The following is a 23,681-nucleotide window of genomic DNA, read 5'->3' as shown; positions in this document are numbered from 1 at the left end:
GAAGCTGGGGAATCCAGTATCGTAGTGTGATAAAACCTCAACAACAAAGAAGCATACGAGGATTATTTTACAAAATGAAACCATTCGAAAGTTTTACATTTTCCAACGTGGACGTAAGGCGAGTGCTACATTTTCTGCGTACGACGCGTCATTTATCTATTTAACTTTACTGCACACAGGAAGAAGTTGTTCCAAATCGATAAAACAATGATAAAAGTTGGAGTGTTGGGAAAATCGAAAGAGGCTCATTGTAATAAATTGGTGGATTTTGATCTGTTAAACGTTCATCCATAGCTCGCAGAAGAACCTGAAATAGATGTACTGTCGTATGGCACCACAACTCGGGAAAGCAATATTTTTGCTAATGTTTGTTTATTTTTTTTCAAGGGAAAAGTGAAATTTTACTTTCGTACAGAAGGAAACCCGGTGTTTCTTTATTTCGATGCCACATTTGATAGCATTGATTTGTTAGAGCTCACCGAACGGATAATAGTGGAAAAACCCCGTTGAATCCCCGTTGAACTTCATAGAATTCAATAGTACAATCCGCACCCTTTTTGCTAGGGTGTTTTTGTTTGCGCTGCAAGTGTTCCATCTCGTAGAATCCTTAATGTCGTTCGGCATGTCATATCTTTCCATATTCAAATCGTTGAAAATTATTCGTGAAAAATATGTCCTGAAGTTTCTTTCCAGAATGCTGAAAGCAGCAAAGATTGGTTCATTCATGGGTAAAAAGTGTCTTCTTTGCAGCCCAGGGTTGCTCTTTATGTTCAATCTTCTCAACAGTGACAGCAAGCAGCATGCCGCGGAAGATATTGAAGAACTTGAAACGAAAGTGGAAGATTTTACCAACAAAACACTACGAAATCAATTCATCATTGCGAACAATAGTGCAATGTCCCTGTTTTCGGTACCAAAACACAGGCAGTTTGTTTCTACAACGAATTCAAACAACAGCGGAACAACATGGGAATATGTTACCTGAAAAAGATGAGCAGGTCATCCTGGAGCAGTCGAAACCGTATGATTGTTTGGTTTTCCCTTGAAATACAAATTTCCTTTCAAGAACCCAACGCAAGAAGCATTTTGGGATTGATACAGGATCACGTCGACGATGGTTTGGAATGTGGATTTGACGAAAGCGATAACCAATCAAGACAAAGAATCAGGACACATTATGCTGTAAGTTGATTGCTAATGCTAATGTGCTTATTATTTCAAACATTTTTGCGCATTATATTCATATCCGTCTTACCGACATAACTTTTGTAACATTTAACAGCTCCCTACCACAGGCGCTTGGTTTGAGATGTTTAAATTGATGAATGAACTGTTTATCGAACACCCAAACGATCCGTACTACGATGCCTACGACACAGATTATGTAAGTATGTTCTAAAAATGACACTGCGACAAATATGCTAACTCAAACACACTTGCACGTTTTGTTTCAGGCCGCTTATTTGCAGAATTTCCATGATATTGTCGACATCGACGAACATTTCTTCGGTGAAATATGCGAGCATGGGCTGGAGTTGGCCATTATCAAGTACAAGGATGTGCTACTACCACACTATGGTACTTCATTCCACGAAACAAAATACCAGGATGCGCTAAACTTGCTTCTTGCTGAAAGAGTACTGCGACGCGATTTGGCAAAATGGTAAACAGCAGTGTGAATTTCTTAGTTTGCGCGGTAACCCATGCGTGCTAGGGAAGCATAAACAGTTGATCCTACATAATACGACAGGCGAATTACGAGTTTTTTCAAATTATAGCTAAAAGCTGTAGCAACTGCAACCGTCTTGAACGTGTACAGTTTCCCATATTCGAGCCTTCAATTAGCGACCTTCGTGCTGCGGAATGTATCAACAAAAACGTTTCCAACCTCATGTGTTTCGATAGTACTGGTCGAACCGCTTAGAACATGAGGCTGGTATCTGTAGGAGATGAAGATGAGCTTGCAAATAATGACGCTCAAATGGATGACCGACAAACACGTAGAGAAAGGAGGCAATCTGAGGGGAAACACCCGGTATCGCTGGTGCATCTTCGTCTACCGAAATTGAACAGCCACACGGGCCAACCCGGCTACCTTCTACTACCGAGTATCTTCCGGGTATGCTGCATACCACCAGTCCGGTGGGACTGCTTCCAAGATTTCCTTTCTGGTCACTGGTGTGCCTAGGATCGAGCTCCATCTACACATACAGTACAGGCCTGCCAGAACATGTGCAAAGTGGGTTTTTGTTTGGGTCGAATTTTCTGTTACCGTGGGATGTGAGCGTGCGGCTAGAACACGCGTAATTTTGGGCGGCATCGTATGAAAAAATTCGCAACCGCAAGAAAGTCAATCCTCATTCGGCAAAAAGTGTTGAGCTTAACATAATCTTTAGCTTGAAAATATCCATCGGTGTTGAATATGAATGTCTCGTAGGCCAACGATTTATCATGAGCGCGCCAGATAGTATTCTTCCAAAGATACCAAGTTTGGTGCAAATCGGTTCACTAGAAACCACATTGAAGCGCGACCATAGGCACATATAAAAAAATAAATAAATAAACAAATGTATATATATATATATATATATATATATATATATATATATATATATATATATCTATGTGTATATATATTTATTTATATATAATATATAAGATATATTATATTGTATATTATTTTTTTGTGTTGGTGGGGAAGGGTTGTTGGGTGAATGGTGGTTGTTGGGTTGGTGGGGGTTGTTGGGTGGAAGGGGAGCTGGTGCAAAATAACGGGTAAAAACGTCACCCCATGTATACGTCCCTCATTGCATCCAACAACCCCCTCCCCCCAACGCCCAACAACCCCCCCCCCCCCTTCCTCTGCACCCTAGTATCAGAAATTTCTACCCGTTATTTTGCACCAGCCCCCCCACCACCCAGCAACCCCATCCACCCAACCCGACACCCACCCAACCCCATCCCTACATTCCCACCAACCACCCAACCACATCCCCACATTCCCACCACCCACCCAACCCCATCCCCAGATCTAGCATTTAATTAAGAATGCCGATCTAGCGACGCGCGATGTTTTTGCGGGAATTCCGGATGTCCATCAAAATATAGTCCAAACCGCAATAGTTCGGCAGATCCATGAATGTGGATCGATCGCCGAACAATTTATGTTGGAACCCGAGCAACTGTAACATAAAAGACTCGTTGGGTTCAACCTGAGCCCGCACGGTCTTGACGCGATCGTACGCGTCCCTTAGGCTTAGCTGGCCGTACTTCATCAGGTACGCCAGGCACAATGTCACTGAACGGCTCATTCCTGCTACGCAATGAACTAGAGCAGCGCCACCGGCCTTGCGTTCCTGATGGATCATGTCGGCTACTTTATGGAAGTAGGGTTCCAGATTTGTCTCATGCCTATTTAATTCCGGGATCCTTAGATACCGTGTGTTTTCCGCAGGGAGTTCAGTATCGTCTAACTCGGCTTCGGTTGTAACATTGATTATCAATGTTATTCCCTTTTTTTGCAACACGTCAACATTGGCACCTCCACCGCAGAGGTAGAGGTTTTCGACTATTTGTGAAAATACATCCTTCTGTGGGATAATTTCCACGAAGTCTTTGTCACTATAATCAAGGAGTTTTTGGAGCCTTGAAAATCTCCGTACATCTGAATACATTTTAAAATATTGCAACGTATATCGTTCGCAACAGACACAAAATGAATGGTGCCTACTATTCGTTCTCTCTTCTATATATACTTTAGAGATAGATGAGCATTTTTTTTTTTTTTTTTTTTTTTTTTTTTTGTGTATTTTTATAGAGACTTTGAGCCGGCGTGGCTACATTCGCCTCTAAAGATAGATGAGCATGGCATGCTATGACGAGCATTGTATAATATGAAAATATTTTTTGACACTTTGACGGTCAAGGATGTTAAACAAATATTGACTCGCAACTGAATATTATTGCTATTTACGGTGCCATACAGGAATCCCCATGAAGCTGGGGAATCCAGTATCGTAGTGTGATAAAACCTCAACAACAAAGAAGCATACGAGGATTATTTTACAAAATGAAACCATTCGAAAGTTTTACATTTTCCAACGTGGACGTAAGGCGAGTGCTACATTTTCTGCGTACGACGCGTCATTTATCTATTTAACTTTACTGCACACAGGAAGAAGTTGTTCCAAATCAATAAAACAATGATAATAGTTGGAGTGTTAGGAAAATCGAAAGAGGCTCATTGTAATAAATTGGTGGATTTTGATCTGTTAAACGTTCATCCATAGCTCGCAGAAGAACCTGAAATAGATGTACTGTCGTATGGCACCACAACTCGGGAAAGCAATATTTTTGCTAATGTTTGTTTATTTTTTTTCAAGGGAAAAGTGAAATTTTACTTTCGTACAGAAGGAAACCCGGTGTTTCTTTATTTCGATGCCACATTTGATAGCATTGATTTGTTAGAGCTCACCGAACGGATAATAGTGGAAAAAACCCTGTAGCATGCCTGCAAAAAACCTTACTCTAATGAAGACTGATACACTACTGAAGTACATTCAACCTGAACCATTTCGCACTGTTTCCCACACTCAAGTAAAGAATGCACAAAATAGATGATCAATGCACTAATGAAAAGTGGCACACTAACCGACTCAAGGAAAACAATATATCCGCATGAACAAGGTAGCCACCCGAACAGATAGCCGAGTAAGCGTTTCTTCGCGCAAAGCAATAAAGGGGTCATCGCGATCGCAACGGAAACACTTAACAAAACATTTATGTTTATTATGATACAAAGTCAACCATGTTATTAAATAAGCTGCAAAACCCAAAACACTGTTTGAGTATAAATAAAGTCGATTTTGAGCTGGACGAGGAGACACAGTCCGATAAGCAAACCAAACGCTTCGTGTTTCTATTAAAGAGCTTTGAGTGTCCCCCTACCCAAGGTAAGGCCTCAAAGTCTCCAACATTCCAGTATGTAGGAAAAACTCTTCTAGATTTCCAAAGATCGCCTGGACGATCATATCCGTGAAAGCTCCACCGATTTTTAATATTACATGGCGACCGTGACCATAAGCTGCAATCTTCGGATAATATTATTATTGTAATATTAATAATATCGGATATATTACATGGCACGAATATAAACAGTGAAATTCAATTGTAGTGATGTTCAATTTGTGAAAAAAATGGTAAAGAAAAAAAAATAGAGAGTTGCACAGTGCAACAATTTATCGACAAAAATGATATAATACTGAGAAACAAAAAATGAACACAAATGTGAAATGAACCTGTGAGATATCGGATGCAATCGGGGATGAAGAGCTGCAACCAGGGATCGAACAACCTGGAGAACGATTGGCGACACAAGTACTTCTGACAGAAATAACGTTGGAGCCACAGAGGAAAAAGCAGAATCCAAAGAAATATGCAGCTTACCCGCGAGAAAACCACCGTGATGATAAAGGATGTGATGTGAAAGGAGACTGAAGATGACCTGCAATACAGCGGTAAGGACGATACTGAGGAGGAAGATGTTGTAGAACAAAAGCGAAATGACATAGAAGTAGAGGTAGATGGTGAAGAATCAATATTACTAAAAATATAAACCTCGTCCGTCTTTATCCTTAAAATCGAAAGAAAGAAAAATTACTAGTCGAATTACTTATCGAAAGAAAGAAAAAATACTAGTGGGACGATATACAAGAAGATATGAGAAATAAGAGAATTGAAATCATCATCAAATGAATTCAATAGAGCTCCATATTCAAGCTCTCAAATTAACACTAAGCACACTAAGGAAAAACCCGAACAGAAAGTATAGGTATAGAACATTAGTAGAAAAATTGAATAGAAGCAAAATATCATATAACACCATTTTAGAAAACTTGGACAATCTCAAGGAATCACACCAAGAATTCGAATTGAAAATTACTAGGAATATATACGGAGAAATAAAAACTATAATAGACAGCAAGATTCTAGAAGCAGGAAGACTCTCCTTGAAAACAACAGCTAACATAATATATAATCTAATAAAAATTAGGAAAACTATACAAAAATCAAAAATGGCGACATTCGATTTAAAAACAACATCGTCAATAGTTCAAACGTATAATGGATCGGCAGAAAATTTGGACATTTTCATAGACTCAGCTAAACTTCTTCAAGAATATAACCTAGGAGTCCAGGAAGAGATATTAATAAGATTCATCAGGACTAGAATAACAGGTAAAGCAAGAATAGGACTACCTAAAACCCTAAATAGTTTGGACAGTCTACTACAAGATATAAAAACAAGATGCGAAGAAAAAACCACCCCAGACCGAATCATTGCCACTCTAAAAATCAATCAAGCCAAAAGAAACAGTCTCTATGCGATGAAATTGAACTACTAACCGCAAAATTAAAAGGCATTTATCTTGACCAATTAATCCCCGAACAAATAGCAAATCAGATGACCATAAAAGTAGGAGTTGAAACACTGATCGAAAAAATCTTCAACCAAGAAACTAAAATTCTTCTCAAAGCAGGACAATTTACTACAGTATCAGCAGCATGTCAAAAAGTTTTAGAAAACGAAACTTATACAAAGACAGCAAATATGATAACAATGAGGTATAATTCCAACCAAAGGCAGAATAACAATACATTTAAATACCATAATGACAGACGAAATAATTATAACAACAACTACACACCTAACCAAAAAATCAGACATAATAATTCAGGCGTATTTAACAGATTTGGAACTACAAATCAAAGACAACAATATCGACCTCCAAACATGAACCAACAAAACCCAAGATATATAAATAGTAGGCAACAAAGAGATTATGGAAGCCGTAATAATCAAAAATCCGCCTATTCAACTTAACAAAATGATGAGCATTTTTTAGAAAACCCGCCGACAGAACCAAATTGCCAATACTTGCAATAAATTTGTCGGCCAGCAATTTCATTACATTAAAAATATCAATGGCTAAAAATACCGTCAGTACAATGATTGTAGACACAGGGGCAGATATATCACTCTTCAAAGTAGAAAAAGTCAAATCATTACAAAAAGTGTACATAGAAAACAGCATCAAACTAACCGGGATTACTAACCAATCAATTCAAACTGTAGCATACACATTTACAGATATGCACTTCGAAAACAATATAGTCACCCATAAATTCCATTTACTCCCAAAGGATATCGATATACAAGCAGATGGTATACTGGGAAGGGACTTCCTAATAAAATACAAATGCCATATTAATTACGACACATGGACGTTAACATTTTTTCACCAGGGACAAAACATTGAACACACAATAGAAGACAATCTAAATAACGGTTTTATGTTACCATTTAGAAGCGAAGTAATACGAAGTATAAAAATACCGAACATTAAGGAAGATAGTTTAATCCACTCAAGAGAAATAACCCCAGGAATATTTTACGGTAACACAATAATTTCACCAACCTGCAAGAAAATCAAATTTATAAACACTACTGAAAACAATGTCTTTATTCACAACAAAGACATTAAACCAGAAATAGAGCCACTTAACAATTACCAATGCGTAAATCATACTGTACCGAAAAATAGAGATAGAGTTTCCAAAATTATAAACAAAATTCAAAACAATGATACACCAGAATATGTCAACGACCAATTAATTAACCTTATAACTAAATTCGCAGATATTTTTTGTCTAGACGACGAACCAGTGACCACAAACAATTTTTACAAACAGCAAATTTCATTAAAAGACAACATCCCCTCATACATTCCAAACTATAAACAAATTTACTCTCCAACAGAAGAAATTACTAGTCAAGTTCACAATATGTTGAAAGATAATATCATAGAACCATCAGTATCAGCATATAACTCGCCAATTTTATTAGTACCAAAAAAATCAGCTGGAGAAAACAAAAAATGGAGATTAATAGTAGATTTTAGACAGTTGAACAAAAAAATTCTTCCGGATAAGTTCCCGCTTCCCAGAATTGACACAATACTTGATCAGCTAGGACGAGCGAAATTTTTTAGCACCCTAGACCTAATGTCAGGTTTTCATCAAATCGCATTGGAAAAAGATTCAAGAAACCTCACAGCATTCACAGCACCGTCAGGTCATTATCAATTTACACGAATGCCATTTGGATTAAACATAAGTCCAAACAGCTTTCAACGCATGATGGCTATAGCTATGGCTGGTTTAACACCAGAGCTAACATTTGTATATATTGACGTTATCATAGTTACTGGATGCAGTGCGCAGCATCATATCAGTAACCTGTGCAAAGTCTTTAGTAGATTAAGAAAGTATAACCTTAAGCTTAATCCAGATAAGTGTAGTTTCTTTAAATCAGAAGTAACTTACCTAGGTCATAAAATAACAGATAAAGGAATTTTTCCAGACGATAGTAAGTTTGATGCAGTAAGAAATTTTACCTACACCAACTAACGCAGACGAATCAAGAAGATTCGTAGCATTTTGTAACTATTATAGAAAATTCATACAAAACTTTGCACAAATTGCAAAGCCATTAAACAATCTTGTTAAGAAGAACACAGAGTTCATATGGACTAAAGAATGCCAAGAAGCATTTGACAAGCTCAAAGAGGAACTATTATCTCCTACTATATTGAAATATCCAGATTTTGAGAAACAATTTATAATCACAACTGATGCATCAGATACTGCTTGTGGTGCAGTACTATCACAACTAACCGATGGCAATGACTTTCCAATCGCATTTGCCAGTAAAAGCTTCACTCCAGGAGAAAAGAATAAGCCAATAATTGAAAAGGAATTAACTGCAATTCACTGGGCAGTTAACTATTTCAAACCCTACGTATACGGTCAAAAATTAAAAATCCGCACGGACCACAGACCACTAGTATACCTCTTTGGAATGAAGAATCCTACGTCTAAGTTAACAAGAATAAGACTAGATCTAGAAGAATTTGACTTTGAAATCGAATTCCTAGCAGGAAAAGCAAACGTAGCAGCAGATGCATTATCTAGAGTGATGATAAATTCAAACGAATTAAAGGCGATAATACCAACGGAAAAAGAAAACACTAAAACAGTGCTAAGAGTAAACACAAGAGCAATGACAAAGAAAAGAATTAATTCAAACATAGTACCAACTTCGCCAGCAGAAAAGGAGAGGAATGATCAACCCTCCATCTGGCAGGCAAATAACACATCAGAAGTTAAAAAACTACTAAAAATACAAACTGAGGAATCCGGAAAGTTTTTAAACCTCACAGTGTACAATCACACTTATAAGAAAGCACTAGGGAAAACTATGATACCCAAAAATACTAAGGCAACGTCAAATGGAAGTCAAGCACTAGAGCTTGCTCTTCTGGAACTAGGCCAAATCGCGAAAAAGTTTAATAGAGAAAAGCTAGCATTGTCTGTAAACGACAATTTATTCAAATATTATTCCCTGCAAACCATAAAAGAAATAGGTAATAAAGCCATTTCAGGTTTTGAAATAATCTTGTATATACCACCCAGGTGGATATCAGAGCAGGAAGAGAGGCTGAGTATAATACACAATTATCACGTGACCCCTTCGGGAGGACATGTAGGCCAGTACAGATTATTATTGAAGATAAAAGAGAAATATATATGGAAGAATATGAAAAATGATATAAAAAAGTACGTACAAAACTGCAAAACATGCAAGACTAACAAAACACTTAGACATACCCGACAAGAAGCTGTTGTGACGACAACACCTTCTAAACCTTTTGACGTAATAGAAATTGACACCATAGGACCTATGACGAAAACTAACAATAATAACAGATACGCTATAACAATTCAATGTGAACTAACGAAATATATTGTAATAATACCAATTCCTAACAAAGAAGCAACCTCCATAGCTAAAGCACTTGTAGAACAATTTATATTAACTTACGGAAGTTTTATGGAAATGAAATCAGATCAAGGTTTAGAATACAACAATGAAGTAGTAAAACAGATATCAGAAATTCTCAAAACAAACAAACATTTGGAACAGCCTATCACCCTCAAACAATAGGTTCAGTGGAACGAAATCATAGATGTTTAAATGAGTACCTACGTACATATACTAGTGAACACCACGACGACTGGGATGAATGGACTAAATTTTATTCATTTGTCTACAACACCACACCACACCCAGATACTAAATTTACACCGTATGAACTTGTCTTTGGAAGAAAAGCTAATTTACCTCAAGACATAATCAAAAACAAAATAGAACCAGTTTACAACATAGATGAGTATTACAATGAAATGAAATATAAACTACAAAAATCAAACGCAATAGCAAAGGAAAATTTAATTAATCAAAAACAAAAAAGACAAATCTCTGCCAATAGATCAGCAAATCCAATAAATTTAAAAATTAATGACAAGGTATATATCACAAATGAAAACAGGAAGAAACTAGATCCATTATACATAGGACCATTCACGGTTATTGAAGATCAGGAGCCAAACTGCATCATCCGAAATGACACAACAAACAAAATCTCAATAGTACACAAGAACAGGCTTATTAAATATACATCAGAATAACTTCATGCCATTGCGTTATTCTCTTAAAGAGGGGAGGTGTAGCATGCCTGCTAAACAACCTACTCTAATGAAGACTGTTACGCTACTGAAGCACATTAAGCTTGAACCACTTTGCGAACACACCGGGTCCCACATTCAAACAAAGAATGCAAAAATAGATGATATTTGCACAAATGTAAAGCGAGACCATGTATCCGCAAAAAACCAAAGTAGCCACCCAAACCAGACAGCCAAATAAGCATTTATTTACCAAAGTAACCACCAAAACCAAACAGCCAAATAAGCATTTATTTGCGCAAAAAGCAAAGGTAGGTCACTGCACCCGTCACGGAACCATCGAACCAAAACTTTTATATTATTTTTGATACAGAGTTGACTAAGCAAAAATATAACACCTAACCAACAACACAAAACATTTGTATTGAACAAATCGGATATAGCAAACTGTAATTGAGTATAAATAAAGAGAAATCTTAAGAGTGGACAGAGACACAGTCCGATAAGCAAACCAAACGCTTCGTGTTTCTATTCAAGAGCTTTGAGTGTCCCCCTACCCAAGGTAAGGCCTCAAAGTCTCCAACATTCCAGTATGGGAAAACTCTTCTAGATTTCCAACGATCGCCTGGACGATCAAAACCTTCTGCCGAAGTAAAACCATTTTTAATAACCTAATAGACGGGCACGATAATAAAGACACACATCACAAAATTTAGATAACAATCTTACCTTTAGAACAGCTCATCTTTCAAAAGAAATAATTGACAAATTAAATGTAGTTTTAAAGAAAAATAACAATGTCTTTTATAAACCCGATACTAAACTAACATATGGAACTAACATTGAATGCAGCATTAACACAGCTAACGATATTCCCATTCATCAAAAGATTTATCCATATCCAAGAGCTTATACAGATGAAGTAAACAAACAAATTAAGAAACTTTTAGAAGATTGAATTATTCGACCATCTCGTTCTGCTTGGACATCACCTGTATGGATAGTCCCTAAGAAAACAGATACATCATTGGAAAAAAAATTCAGAATGGTAATTGACTATCGAAAGTTGAATGAAAAAACAATTTCAGAAAGATATCCTATGCCTGAAATTGGTTATGTAATTGATCAATTGAAAGATCAAACATATTTTACAACACTGGATTTAGCATCTGGATTTCATCAAATAAGAATGAAGGAATCAGATATAGAAAAAACTGCGTTCTCAGTTAATAATGGCAAATACAAATTTACAAGAATGCCATTTGGGTTGAAAAATGCTCCTGCAATATTCCAACGAGCAATAGATGATATTTTAAGAGCAATAGATGATATGGGAGCAATAGATGATATGGGAAAAAATGTTACGTTTATATTGATGACGTAATTGTCTTTGAAAAAATTTTTATCGAACACTTATGTCACTTGAATACAATTTTACTAACACTAAACAAAGTAGGATTAAAAGTGCAATTGGATATATCCGAGTTTTTATGGTCAGAAGTAGAATTTTAGGATACATTATTTCGTCAGAAGGAAAAAAACCAAACATCAAAAAAATTGAAACAATAGATAATTGTCCAGAACCTAAAAAATTGAAAGATCTTCGGGCTTTCTTAGGTCTAATGGGATATTATAGACGATTTGTCAAAGACTTTGCTAAAATTGCTAAACCCTTGACAAATCTTTTAAGAAGGGAGGAATCATCAAAGTCTCTCTCTTCTACTAAAAAAGTAAAATTTGGATTTAATGAAAAAGAATGTTTTGAGAAAATGAAAAAAAAATTAACTTCTGAAGATGTGTTGATTTATCCTGATTTTAAGCAACCTTTTATTTTGACAACAGACGCATCAAATTTTGCAATTGGAGCAGTGCTATCGCAAAGAGAATTAGGAAAAGATCAACCTATTCATTTTGCTTGAAGAACTTTAACAATCACAGAAGAAAAGTACTCAACGCCGGAAAAAGAGATGCTTGCAATTTTTTGGGCATTACAAACCTTTAGGAATTATTTGTACGGTGCAAAGTTTTAAAATATTAACTGACCACCAACCTTTAACTTTTGCGTTATCACCAAAAAACACAAATGCTAAATTGAAAAGATGGAAAGCTTACTTGGAAGAGCATGACTATGAAGTGTTGTATAAACCTGAAAAAACAAATGTAGTGGCAGATGCTCTTAGCAGAATTACGTGCTCAATGACTGCTACTCAACATTCAGCTGAAAACAGCGATGATTTCTATATACCTTGTACAGAATCACCAGTGAATGTTTTCAATCATCAAGTAGTAATCAAAGAAGGTTCCCAAATTCCACTCTATGAAATGCCTTTCCGTGGAGTTTCAAGATATACAGTTTACTTGAAGGAAATTAACGGAAAAACATTATCACAAGTGCTTAACACATACTTCAACAAAGTTGGCATCAATGGCTTATACACAACCGAATCTATTATGGAAAAATTACAAGAAGTCTTTAAAAAACATTTCAGTAATTTTAAAGCATTAAAATTCAAATATTCTCAAAAACTGTTAGAATATGTTCAAAAAGAAGATGAACAGTTAAATATTATAAAAGAAGAGCACTATAAAGCACATCGTGGTGCGGAAGAAAATAAATAAAAAATATTTATTAAAGTATTTCTTTCCTAAACAAATTCAACTAATAAAACAATTTATAAAAAAATGCCAAATTTGTAATGAATGTAAATGTGATCGGAACCCGATAGAATTTTCAGTTTAAGAGACACCAATTTCCGACGCTCCATTTGAATTCGGTCATATTGATATACTATTTCTAGAAAAATATTCCTTTGTTACATAATCGATAAATTTTCAAAGTTTGCCCAAATTGCTATTATACAGTCCAGATCGGCCGTAGATATATTGCCAGCTCTAAAACAAGTTTTATTAAAATATAAACCCCCAGAAATTTTGGTCATGAATCGAGAAAAGCATTTTTATCTGGAAAATTTCAAATGTTTTTTGATGCACACAATATAACTCCATACATCACAGCAACTGGCAGAAGTGAAATGTATGGTACAGTGGAGGGATTCCATTCAACAATTCTTGAGTTGTATAGAATTACCAAGATAGAAAATCCAAATCTTTCTGTAACAGACTTGATTCAAATTGCATCACAAAAATATAATTCATCAATCCACTCCACAACTAAATTTACACCATTTGAAGTAATAATACCATCAACACGTACACCTGACATAGTCAGACAAATACGCAAAAATCTTAAACAAAAACATGCGTTAGAACAAACTAATAAAAAAGAAAATTTGTGAACCATCGAACCAAATCAAGAAGCCTATGAACGAACAAGAAGAAGAACAAAACATGTAAAGAAATATCAAAAAATTAAAATCAGTCAAAATAACAACAGTACTGTAACCACTAATGACGGACGCAGAATACATAAAAATGACTTAAAAATTCGAAAATTATAATTTTGTTTCAGATTTTTGTCACACCTGTACTTTAAACTAACATTGACGGATGGAACTATCAGTATCACGATGACGGATGGAACTATCAGTACGAACTCAACCCATACTAATATTCAATCAAGGCTTGGCAAGAATTAGAACAATTTACAAATATTATATCCATCACTTAGACGTACAAAGTATCAAATAACAAGTTTCAGAAATTAATTCAAATTTAATTCTTTGCACTGACGGTGTCGATGCAGCCGAACTGATTAAAATCAGACTAAAGGAATTAGACGCACATTTTAAAGGTATTGAACAGATAAGAAGATATAAAAGATGGGACATCATTGGGACAATCTGGAAATATATAGCAGGAACACCAGATGCAGAAGATTTGAAAATTATCAATCAGACCATGAATAAATTAATAGAAATCAACAATGAACAGATAAGGATAAATAGTTTGCTACGTTTACAAGTAGAAGAAGCCGTAAATAAAACAAACGAGGCATTATCTATTTTTTTGTCAGGATCAACAAAAATGCATTGTATTAATATGTTATTTCACTTGATTTTTCTTGCACAATAAATGGAACAAATCACAGACTGCATAACTTTAGCACGAATAGGAATACTTACTTACTTACTTATCAGGCGCTACAACCGCTTGGCGGTCTTGGCCTGCTCCAGGAGAAACCGGAACCGCTCGCGGTCGAGCGCCGTCGTCTGCCAATCGTTGATCCCGGCCTTTTTTACTGACGCATCCACGCCATCACTCCATCTCAGTTTGGGCCTACCACGAATCCTCTGTCCATGTGGGCAGCCTAAAAGGACTTTACGGGCTGAGTCGTCCGGTGCCATTCTAATGACATGACCGGCCCACCGGAGCCTGGCGAGTCTAATTCGTTGCACGACAGTGAGGCTATCGTACAGTTCGTAGAGCTCGTCGTTGTATCGGTTCCTCCATTGTCCTAGTTCCAGCTTCAGCCGTCGCGACAGGTATTTTGAGTAAAGAAGTGTCCTCAGGCTGCAGTATGACCGGTTGGCTGCCAGCACCCTTGCGCGTAATTCAACTTCTATGCTACTGTTGGTGCTGACTTTTGACCCAAGATAGGTGAAGTTTTGGACGACTTCAAAGGTTCGCTCACCTATCTGTACGTCACCCCTGCGTAGACTCGCATTAGTATTTGTTAGCAGGGCCGCTGATGGTGCCACCATCATTTTGGTTTTTGCCTCGTTAATCTCCAAACCGAGGTTCTCAGCCGCCTGCTCAATCCGTTTGTAAGCTTCTGCTACATAGGAGAGTCGCAAACCAATGATGTCTATGTCATCAGCGTATGCCAGAATCTGGACTGACTTGTAGAAGATGGTCCCCGAGGTTTCCACTCCTCGATCGATCCGAGGAGTCTCGGATGGCCCTCTCTAGTGCCAGGTTGAAAAGGAGACAGGCAAGCCCATCGCCCTGGCGCAGACCCTTGGTGGTAGCAAAGGGCCTTGAGAGTTTTCCATTCACCATCACCTGGCATGTGACGTTGGTCATGGTCATTTTAACAAGCCTGGTAAGCTTGGCCGGGATTCCAAAAGAGCTTATTGCGTCGTAAATTTTTACTCTGGCTATGCTGTCGTATGCGGCTTTGAAGTCTATGAAGAGATGGAAAGATTGGAGCTGTTGCTCCGCCATCTTCTCCAAGATCTGCCGCATGGTGAAGATCTGGTCAGCGGTTTATTTTCTTTTTCGGAATCCCCTCTGATAGTTTCCCACTATCTCTTCTACGAATGGGACAAGTCTCTCTTGCAAGACTAAGGAGAAGATCTTATAGGCGGTATTCAACACCGTAAGACCCCTGTAATTGCTGCACTGTAGTCTGTCTCCTTTCTTGTATATGGGATAGATGATACCAAGATTCCAATCACAAGGTATCGATTCGCTATCCCACACCTCAGTAATTATTTGATGAATTTCGCGTTCAAGTGCTGCACCTCCGTTTTTGATCAGTTCGGCTGATATTCCGTCGGTGCCGGGTGCTTTATTATTCTTCAACCGACGGATTGCTTTTCGGGTTTCGTCCATGCTAGGTGGCATGATATCATCCGCTAGTGGAGCCTCTAGCTGTTCGTTGAACTGATCATTTAGTAATTCATCAAAATACTGAGCCCATCGCGAGAGGACCTCTGGCAGGTAGCTGACCAGATTTCCATCCTTATTTCGACAACAGGTCACCTTAGGTATAAAGGTTTTTCGATGACCTGCTATCTCTTGGTAAAACTTTTTTCCTGGGCCGTATCGCACTCTGATTCCTTGGAGCTCCTGCACTCGTTGTTCTTCCCACTGATGTTTCTTGGTGCGGTGTACTCTTTTTTCTTCTCGTCTGAGCCGTATGTAATTCTCTGCGCATGCCCGCGTTCTATGCCGCTGCTGCATTGCTCGGTATGCGCAGTTCTTACGTTCCGTCACAAGTCTACATTCGTCGTCGAACCAGCCAGATTTGGTGTTGCCCCGACGTGGTGGTAGTGTGGATTTTGCACAGTTCAATATCTTTGTTTTTAGAGCGCTCCACCGTTCGCTCGTAGTGTTGTATGGATTTGCTGGTAATAGAGACTCACCTAAAGCGGATTCGAATGCCTGTTGGACTTTAGCGTCCTTTAGGGAGTCCGTGTTGAGCCGGGCCTGCATTTTTCCTTCATCCCCTTTGTCACGGGGACGGGCGATTCTGCAACGTATCATTAAGCCAACCAGATAGTGATCGGAATCGATGTTGGCTTCTCTATAGGTTCTGACGTTTAACAGGATCGACTGTCTTCGGCGGCTTATCAGCACGTGGTCGATCTGGTTAGAGGTGGCTCCATCTGGGGACACCCAAGTAGCTTTGTGGATGTCCCGACGCGCAAACTTGGTACTTCCCACAACCAGATTAGTTGCTGCTGCAAGTTGGACCAATTTATTACCATTGTCATTACTGTGCTAATGTAGACTGTGATCACCAATGTTTTGGCGGTACATTGGCTCCTAACCGACTTTTGCATTGAAGTCCCCCAAGATGATTTAAGGGTCATGCTTAGGGCACTTGTCAATGATTTTTACGAGGCGGCCGTAGAATATGTCCTTCTCCTCTTCATCTTTGTCTTCGGTAGGGGCGTGAACGTTTATGAGGCTAATGTTGAAGAATGCGCAGGGTGCATAGCCAATCATTTACAGCCTTGAAGTCGATGACCTCGGATTTTAGCCGCGCACCTACGGCGAAACCTGTTCCGAGCATATGGTGGCGGTCTTGGCAGCTGTAGTACATATGGCATCGTTTTTCACCACGTTTGCTTAGCACACCATTCCCTGGCCATCGTATTTCTTGTAGTGCTACAAGGTCCATGTTCAGTGTGGCTAGGGCGTCATCTAGTTGCTTCAAGGCTCCGGCTCTGTGCAGAGTGCGTACGTTCCATGAGCCCATTATCATTGTCCGGGGGCGTTGCAGGGGTCGGTTACCATTGAGTCCAGTTCGAACATTCTCCTTGTTGCTTTCCGTAGTCGTATTCTTACTCGAGGCAGGGTGAATGGCCCCGCGCTCGAGTCCCCAGTACCTCTGGAGGGCCTCGGAGCAGTTAAGTTTAGCGTCTGGCTGTCCCCCCGACGTTCAGACAGCCCGGTTACCCGCACTGCCCACCCTCCTCCTGTTAAGCCATGCGCCACCATCCGCCCAAGGGGTTGGAATAAGCCCGTTTACCCAAGCTTAGATATACGATGATACATGTTACCGCTCTGCACGTCGGGGACGTGACGGAATAGGAGTTGGAAAGGAGAGCCTGTGTAGCCTTCTAGAGGCGTCGGATCCTAACCCATTAACAGAGCTTGTTTTTCCATCAACAAGCAGTACAAAATACAACCAAACACTGATGCTGGAGGTGAAAAAAAGTTGGGATGCCAACGACAACACATGGTTTACCCAAGTGGTCACCCACCTAAGTACTAGCCATGCCCGATGTTGCTTAACTTCGGTGATCGGACGAGAACCGGTGTTTTCAACATGGTATGGTCGTTGCCAAGCATCGGCGACGTTCGTTTGCAATAAGAACCATCCCAGCAACCGCTGCGGTGTCTAAAATTAAACGACGGGCAGCAAAAAGCACAGGTTCGATTCCAGGCTAGGATAGACGGAACAAATAAAAATACAATTTTCGATAAAAAAGAGTATGAAAAAGTTTGTTCCATCAACAAGCAGTACGAAATACAACCAAACACTGATGCTGGAGGTGAAAAAAGTTGGGATGCCAACGACACATGGTTTTCCCAAGTGGTCACCCACCTAAGTACTAGCCATGCCCGATGTTGCTTAACTTCGGTGATCGGACGAGAACCGGTGTTTTCAACATGGTATGGTCGTTGCCAAGCATCGGCGACGTTCGTTTGCAATAAGAACCATCCCAGCAACCGCTGCGGTGTCTAAAATTAAACGACGGGGAGCAAAAAGCACAGGTTCGATTCCAGGCTAGGATAGACGGAACAAATAAAAATACAATTTTCGATGAAAAAGTGTATGAAAAAGTTTGTTCCATCAACAAGCAGTACAAAATACAACCAAACACTGATGCTGGAGGTGAAAAAAAGTTGGGATGCCAACGACACATGGTTTTCCCAAGTGGTCACCCACCTAAGTACTAGCCATGCCCGATGTTGCTTAACTTCGGTGATCGGACGAGAACCGGTGTTTTCAACATGGTATGGTCGTTGCCAAGCATCGGCAACGTTCGTTTGCAATAAGAACCATCCCAGCAACTGCTGCGGTGTCTAAAATTAAACGACGGGCAGCAAAAAGCACAGGTTCGATTCCAGGCTAGGATAGACGGAACAAATAAAAATACAATTTTCGATGAAAAAGAGTATGAAAAAGTTTGTTCCATCAACAAGCAGTACAAAATACAACCAAACACTGATGCTGGAGGTGAAAAAAAGTTGGGATGCCAACGACACATGGTTTTCCCAAGTGGTCACCCACCTAAGTACTAGCCATGCCCGATGTTGCTTAACTTCGGTGATCGGACGAGAACCGGTGTTTTCAACATGGTATGGTCGTTGCCAAGCATCGGCAACGTTCGTTTGCAATAAGAACCATCCCAGCAACTGCTGCGGTGTCTAAAATTAAACGACGGGAAGCATAAAGCACAGGTTCGATTCCAGGCTACGATAGACGGAACAAATAAAAATACAATTTTCGATAAAAAAGAGTATGAAAAAGTTTGTTCCATCAACAAGCAGTACGAAATACAACCAAACACTGATGCTGGAGGTGAAAAAAGTTGGGATGCCAACGACACATGGTTTTCCCAAGTGGTCACCCACCTAAGTACTAGCCATGAACGATGTTGCTTAACTTCGGTGATCGGACGAGAACCGGTGTTTTCAACATGGTATGGTCGTTGCCAAGCATCGGTGACGTTCGTTTGCAATAAGAACCATCCCAGCAACCGCTGCGGTGTCTAAAATTAAACGACGGGCAGCAAAAAGCACAGGTTCGATTCCAGGCTAGGATAGACGGAACAAATAAAAATACAATTTTCGATAAAAAAGAGTATGAAAAAGTTTGTTCCATCAACAAGCAGTACAAAATACAACCAAACACTGATGCTGGAGGTGAAAAAAAGTTGGGATGCCAACGACACATGGTTTTCCCAAGTGGTCACCCACCTAAGTACTAGCCATGCCCGATGTTGCTTAACTTCGATGATCGGACGAGAACCGGTGTTTTCAACATGGTATGGTCGTTGCCAAGCATCGGCGACGTTCGTTTGCAATAAGAACCATCCCAGCAACCGCTGCGGTGTCTAAAATTAAACGACGGGAAGCAAAAAGCACAGGTTCGATTCCAGGCTAGGATAGACGGAACAAATAAAAATACAATTTTCGATAAAAAAGAGTATGAAAAAAGTTTGTTCCATCAACAAGCAGTACAAAATACAACCAAACACTGATGCTGGAGGTGAAAAAAGTTGGGATGCCAACGACACATGGTTTTCCCAAGTGGTCACCCACCTAAGTACTAGCCATGCCCGATGTTGCTTAACTTCGGTGATCGGACGAGAACCGGTGTTTTCAACATGGTATGGTCGTTGCCAAGCATCGGCGACGTTTGTTTGCAATAAGAACCATCCCAGCAACCGATGAGGTGTCTAAAATTAAACGACGGGAAGCAAAAAGCACAGGTTAGATTCCAGGCTAGGATAGACGGAACAAATAAAAATACAATTTTCGATGAAAAAGAGTATGAAAAAGTTTGTTCCATCAACAAGCAGTACAAAATACAACCAAACACTGATGCTGGAGGTGAAAAAAGTTGGGATGCCAACGACACATGGTTTTCCCAAGTGGTCACCCACCTAAGTACTAGCCATGCCCGATGTTGCTTAACTTCGGTGATCGGACGAGAACCGGTGTTTTCAACATGGTATGGTCGTTGCCAAGCATCGGCGACGTTCGTTTGCAATAAGAACCATCCCAGCAACCGCTGCGGTGTCTAAAATTAAACGACGGGGAGCAAAAAGCACAGGTTCGATTCCAGGCTAGGATAGACGGAACAAATAAAAATACAATTTTCGATGAAAAAGTGTATGAAAAAAGTTTTTTCCATCAACAAGCAGTACAAAATACAACCAAACACTGATGCTGGAGGTGAAAAAAAGTTGGGATGCCAACGACACATGGTTTTCCCAAGTGGTCACCCACCTAAGTACTAGCCATGCCCGATGTTGCTTAACTTCGGTGATCGGACGAGAACCGGTGTTTTCAACATGGTATGGTCGTTGCCAAGCATCGGCGACGTTCGTTTGCAATAAGAACCATCCCAGCAACCGATGAGGTGTCTAAAATTAAACGACGGGAAGCAAAAAGCACAGGTTCGATTCCAGGCTAGGATAGACGGAACAAATAAAAATACAATTTTCGATGAAAAAGAGTATGAAAAAGTTTGTTCCATCAACAAGCAGTACAAAATACAACCAAACACTGATGCTGGAGGTGAAAAAAGTTGGGATGCCAACGACACATGGTTTTCCCAAGTGGTCACACCCACCTAAGTACTAGCCATGCCCGATGTTGCTTAACTTCGGTGATCGGACGAGAACCGGTGTTTTCAACATGGTATGGTCGTTGCCAAGCATCGGCGACGTTCGTTTGCAATAAGAACCATCCCAGCAACCGCTGCGGTGTCTAAAATTAAACGACGGGGAGCAAAAAGCACAGGTTCGATTCCAGGCTACGATAGACGGAACAAATAAAAATACAATTTTCGATAAAAAAGAGTATGAAAAAAGTTTGTTCCATCAACAAGCAGTACAAAATACAACCAAACACTGATGCTGGAGGTGAAAAAAGTTGGGATGCCAACGACACATGGTTTTCCCAAGTGGTCACCCACCTAAGTACTAGCCATGCCCGATGTTGCTTAACTTCGGTGATCGGACGAGAACCGGTGTTTTCAACATGGTATGGTCGTTGCCAAGCATCGGCGACGTTCGTTTGCAATAAGAACCATCCCAGCAACCGCTGCGGTGTCTAAAATTAAACGACGGGGAGCAAAAAGCACAGGTTCGATTCCAGGCTACGATAGACGGAACAAATAAAAATACAATTTTCGATAAAAAAGAGTATGAAAATAGTTTGTTCCATCAACAAGCAGTACAAAATACAACCAAACACTGATGCTGGAGGAGGTGAAAAAAAGTTGGGATGCCAACGACACATGGTTTTCCCAAGTGGTCACCCACCTAAGTACTAGCCATGCCCGATGTTGCTTAACTTCGGTGATCGGACGAGAACCGGTGTTTTCAACATGGTATGGTCGTTGCCAAGCATCGGCGACGTCCGTTTGCAATAAGAACCATCCCAGCAACTGCTGCGGTGTCTAAAATTAAACGACGGGAAGCATAAAGCTAAGGTTCGATTCCAGGCTAGGATAGACGGAACAAATAAAAATACAATTTTCGATGAAAAAGAGTATGAAAAAAGTTTTTTCCATCAACAAGCAGTACAAAATACAACCAAACACTGATGCTGGAGGTGAAAAAAGTTGGGATGCCAACGACACATGGTTTTCCCAAGTGGTCACCCACCTAAGTACTAGCCATGCCCGATGTTGCTTAACTTCGGTGATCGGACGAGAACCGGTGTTTTCAACATGGTATGGTCGTTGCCAAGCATCGGCGACGTTCGTTTGCAATAAGAACCATCCCAGCAACCGCTGCGGTGTCTAAAATTAAACGACGGGGAGCAAAAAGCACAGGTTCGATTCCAGGCTAGGATAGACGGAACAAATAAAAATACAATTTTCGATGAAAAAGAGTATGAAAAAAGTTTTTTCCATCAACAAGCAGTACAAAATACAACCAAACACTGATGCTGGAGGTGAAAAAAAGTTGGGATGCCAACGACACATGGTTTTCCCAAGTGGTCACCCACCTAAGTACTAGCCATGCCCGATGTTGCTTAACTTCGGTGATCGGACGAGAACCGGTGGTTTCAACATGGTATGGTCGTTGCCAAGCATCGGCGACGTTCGTTTGCAATAAGAACCATCCCAGCAACCGCTGCGGTGTCTAAAATTAAACGACGGGGAGCAAAAAGCACAGGTTCGATTCCAGGTTAGGATAGACGGAACAAATAAATATATAGCTATCGCTGAAAAAAAGTATAAAAAAAGTATTTTCCATCAACAAGCAGTACAAAATACAACCAAACACTGATGCTGGAGGTGAAAAAAAGTTGGGATGCCAACGACACATGGTTTTCCCAAGTGGTCACCCACCTAAGTACTAGCCATGCCCGATGTTGCTTAACTTCGGTGATCGGACGAGAACCGGTGTTTTCAACATGGTATGGTCGTTGCCAAGCATCGGCGACGTTCGTTTGCAATAAGAACCATCCCAGCAACCGCTGCGGTGTCTAAAACTAAACGACGGGAAGCATAAAGCTAAGGTTCGATTCCAGGCTAGGATAGACGGAACAAATAAAAATACAATTTTCGATAAAAAAGAGTATGAAAAAGTTTTTTCCCTCAACAAGCAGTACAAAATACAACCAAACACTGATGCTGGAGGTGAAAAAAAGTTGGGATGCCAACGACACATGGTTTTCCCAAGTGGTCACCCACCTAAGTACTAGCCATGCCCGATGTTGCTTAACTTCGGTGATCGGACGAGAACCGGTGTTTTCAACATGGTATGGTCGTTGCCAAGCATCGGCGACGTTCGTTTGCAATAAGAACCATCCCAGCAACCGCTGCGGTGTCTAAAATTAAACGACGGGGAGCAAAAAGCACAGGTTCGATTCCAGGCTACGATAGACGGAACAAATAAAAATACAATTTTCGATAAAAAAGAGTATGAAAAAAGTTTGTTCCATCAACAAGCAGTACAAAATACAACCAAACACTGATGCTGGAGGTGAAAAAAAGTTGGGATGCCAACGACACATGGTTTTCCCAAGTGGTCACCCACCTAAGTACTAGCCATGCCCGATGTTGCTTAACTTCGGTGATCGGACGAGAACCGGTGTTTTCAACATGGTATGGTCGTTGCCAAGCATCGGCGACGTTCGTTTGCAATAAGAACCATCCCAGCAACCGCTGCGGTGTCTAAAATTAAACGACGGGGAGCAAAAAGCACAGGTTC

The 23,681-nt window shown here is 39.8% G+C and overlaps 1 protein-coding gene, 17 non-coding genes and 2 pseudogenes across 18 annotated transcripts; 2 read left to right on the top strand and 18 right to left on the bottom strand.

Moving 5' to 3' along the window:
- Positions 1 to 393: 393 nt before the first annotated feature.
- Positions 394 to 985, top strand: LOC128724224 (nonsense-mediated mRNA decay factor SMG8-like; annotated as a pseudogene).
- Positions 986 to 1,083: 98 nt separating this feature from the next.
- On the top strand, positions 1,084 to 1,924 carry LOC128724223 (nonsense-mediated mRNA decay factor SMG8-like; annotated as a pseudogene).
- A 1,132-nt stretch (positions 1,925 to 3,056) lies between these two features.
- On the bottom strand, positions 3,057 to 3,572 carry LOC128724222 (dual specificity protein phosphatase 14-like; the record flags this gene model as incomplete). Its single annotated transcript, XM_053817987.1, has 1 exon — positions 3,057 to 3,572. A coding segment is annotated over one exon (516 nt), but the record flags the coding sequence as incomplete, so codon positions are not given.
- A 14,372-nt stretch (positions 3,573 to 17,944) lies between these two features.
- On the bottom strand, positions 17,945 to 18,063 carry LOC128728040 (5S ribosomal RNA). The gene has a single exon (XR_008410994.1). It is a non-coding gene; the product is annotated as a 5S ribosomal RNA (ribosomal RNA).
- Positions 18,064 to 18,288: 225 nt separating this feature from the next.
- Positions 18,289 to 18,407, bottom strand: LOC128728023 (5S ribosomal RNA). Its single transcript, XR_008410978.1, has one exon. It is a non-coding gene; the product is annotated as a 5S ribosomal RNA (ribosomal RNA).
- A 226-nt stretch (positions 18,408 to 18,633) lies between these two features.
- Positions 18,634 to 18,752, bottom strand: LOC128728020 (5S ribosomal RNA). Its single transcript, XR_008410976.1, has one exon. It is a non-coding gene; the product is annotated as a 5S ribosomal RNA (ribosomal RNA).
- A 226-nt stretch (positions 18,753 to 18,978) lies between these two features.
- LOC128728019 (5S ribosomal RNA) lies at positions 18,979 to 19,097 on the bottom strand. The gene has a single exon (XR_008410975.1). It is a non-coding gene; the product is annotated as a 5S ribosomal RNA (ribosomal RNA).
- A 225-nt stretch (positions 19,098 to 19,322) lies between these two features.
- Positions 19,323 to 19,441, bottom strand: LOC128728041 (5S ribosomal RNA). The gene has a single exon (XR_008410995.1). It is a non-coding gene; the product is annotated as a 5S ribosomal RNA (ribosomal RNA).
- Positions 19,442 to 19,667: 226 nt separating this feature from the next.
- On the bottom strand, positions 19,668 to 19,786 carry LOC128728029 (5S ribosomal RNA). Its single transcript, XR_008410984.1, has one exon. It is a non-coding gene; the product is annotated as a 5S ribosomal RNA (ribosomal RNA).
- Positions 19,787 to 20,012: 226 nt separating this feature from the next.
- LOC128728018 (5S ribosomal RNA) lies at positions 20,013 to 20,131 on the bottom strand. The gene has a single exon (XR_008410974.1). It is a non-coding gene; the product is annotated as a 5S ribosomal RNA (ribosomal RNA).
- A 225-nt stretch (positions 20,132 to 20,356) lies between these two features.
- Positions 20,357 to 20,475, bottom strand: LOC128728017 (5S ribosomal RNA). Its single transcript, XR_008410973.1, has one exon. It is a non-coding gene; the product is annotated as a 5S ribosomal RNA (ribosomal RNA).
- A 227-nt stretch (positions 20,476 to 20,702) lies between these two features.
- Positions 20,703 to 20,821, bottom strand: LOC128728016 (5S ribosomal RNA). Its single transcript, XR_008410972.1, has one exon. It is a non-coding gene; the product is annotated as a 5S ribosomal RNA (ribosomal RNA).
- Positions 20,822 to 21,046: 225 nt separating this feature from the next.
- On the bottom strand, positions 21,047 to 21,167 carry LOC128728039 (5S ribosomal RNA). Its single transcript, XR_008410993.1, has one exon. It is a non-coding gene; the product is annotated as a 5S ribosomal RNA (ribosomal RNA).
- Positions 21,168 to 21,393: 226 nt separating this feature from the next.
- On the bottom strand, positions 21,394 to 21,512 carry LOC128728015 (5S ribosomal RNA). The gene has a single exon (XR_008410971.1). It is a non-coding gene; the product is annotated as a 5S ribosomal RNA (ribosomal RNA).
- A 230-nt stretch (positions 21,513 to 21,742) lies between these two features.
- LOC128728014 (5S ribosomal RNA) lies at positions 21,743 to 21,861 on the bottom strand. The gene has a single exon (XR_008410970.1). It is a non-coding gene; the product is annotated as a 5S ribosomal RNA (ribosomal RNA).
- Positions 21,862 to 22,087: 226 nt separating this feature from the next.
- On the bottom strand, positions 22,088 to 22,206 carry LOC128728013 (5S ribosomal RNA). Its single transcript, XR_008410969.1, has one exon. It is a non-coding gene; the product is annotated as a 5S ribosomal RNA (ribosomal RNA).
- Positions 22,207 to 22,433: 227 nt separating this feature from the next.
- LOC128728026 (5S ribosomal RNA) lies at positions 22,434 to 22,552 on the bottom strand. Its single transcript, XR_008410981.1, has one exon. It is a non-coding gene; the product is annotated as a 5S ribosomal RNA (ribosomal RNA).
- A 227-nt stretch (positions 22,553 to 22,779) lies between these two features.
- LOC128728012 (5S ribosomal RNA) lies at positions 22,780 to 22,898 on the bottom strand. Its single transcript, XR_008410968.1, has one exon. It is a non-coding gene; the product is annotated as a 5S ribosomal RNA (ribosomal RNA).
- A 226-nt stretch (positions 22,899 to 23,124) lies between these two features.
- On the bottom strand, positions 23,125 to 23,243 carry LOC128728011 (5S ribosomal RNA). The gene has a single exon (XR_008410967.1). It is a non-coding gene; the product is annotated as a 5S ribosomal RNA (ribosomal RNA).
- Positions 23,244 to 23,470: 227 nt separating this feature from the next.
- On the bottom strand, positions 23,471 to 23,589 carry LOC128728009 (5S ribosomal RNA). The gene has a single exon (XR_008410965.1). It is a non-coding gene; the product is annotated as a 5S ribosomal RNA (ribosomal RNA).
- Positions 23,590 to 23,681: the final 92 nt, after the last annotated feature.

The sequence above is a fragment of the Anopheles nili genome, chromosome 3, assembly GCF_943737925.1.
Source record: "Anopheles nili chromosome 3, idAnoNiliSN_F5_01, whole genome shotgun sequence".
Lineage (NCBI taxonomy): Eukaryota > Metazoa > Arthropoda > Insecta > Diptera > Culicidae > Anopheles > Anopheles nili.
This window is presented reverse-complemented; position numbering and strand designations above follow the sequence as displayed.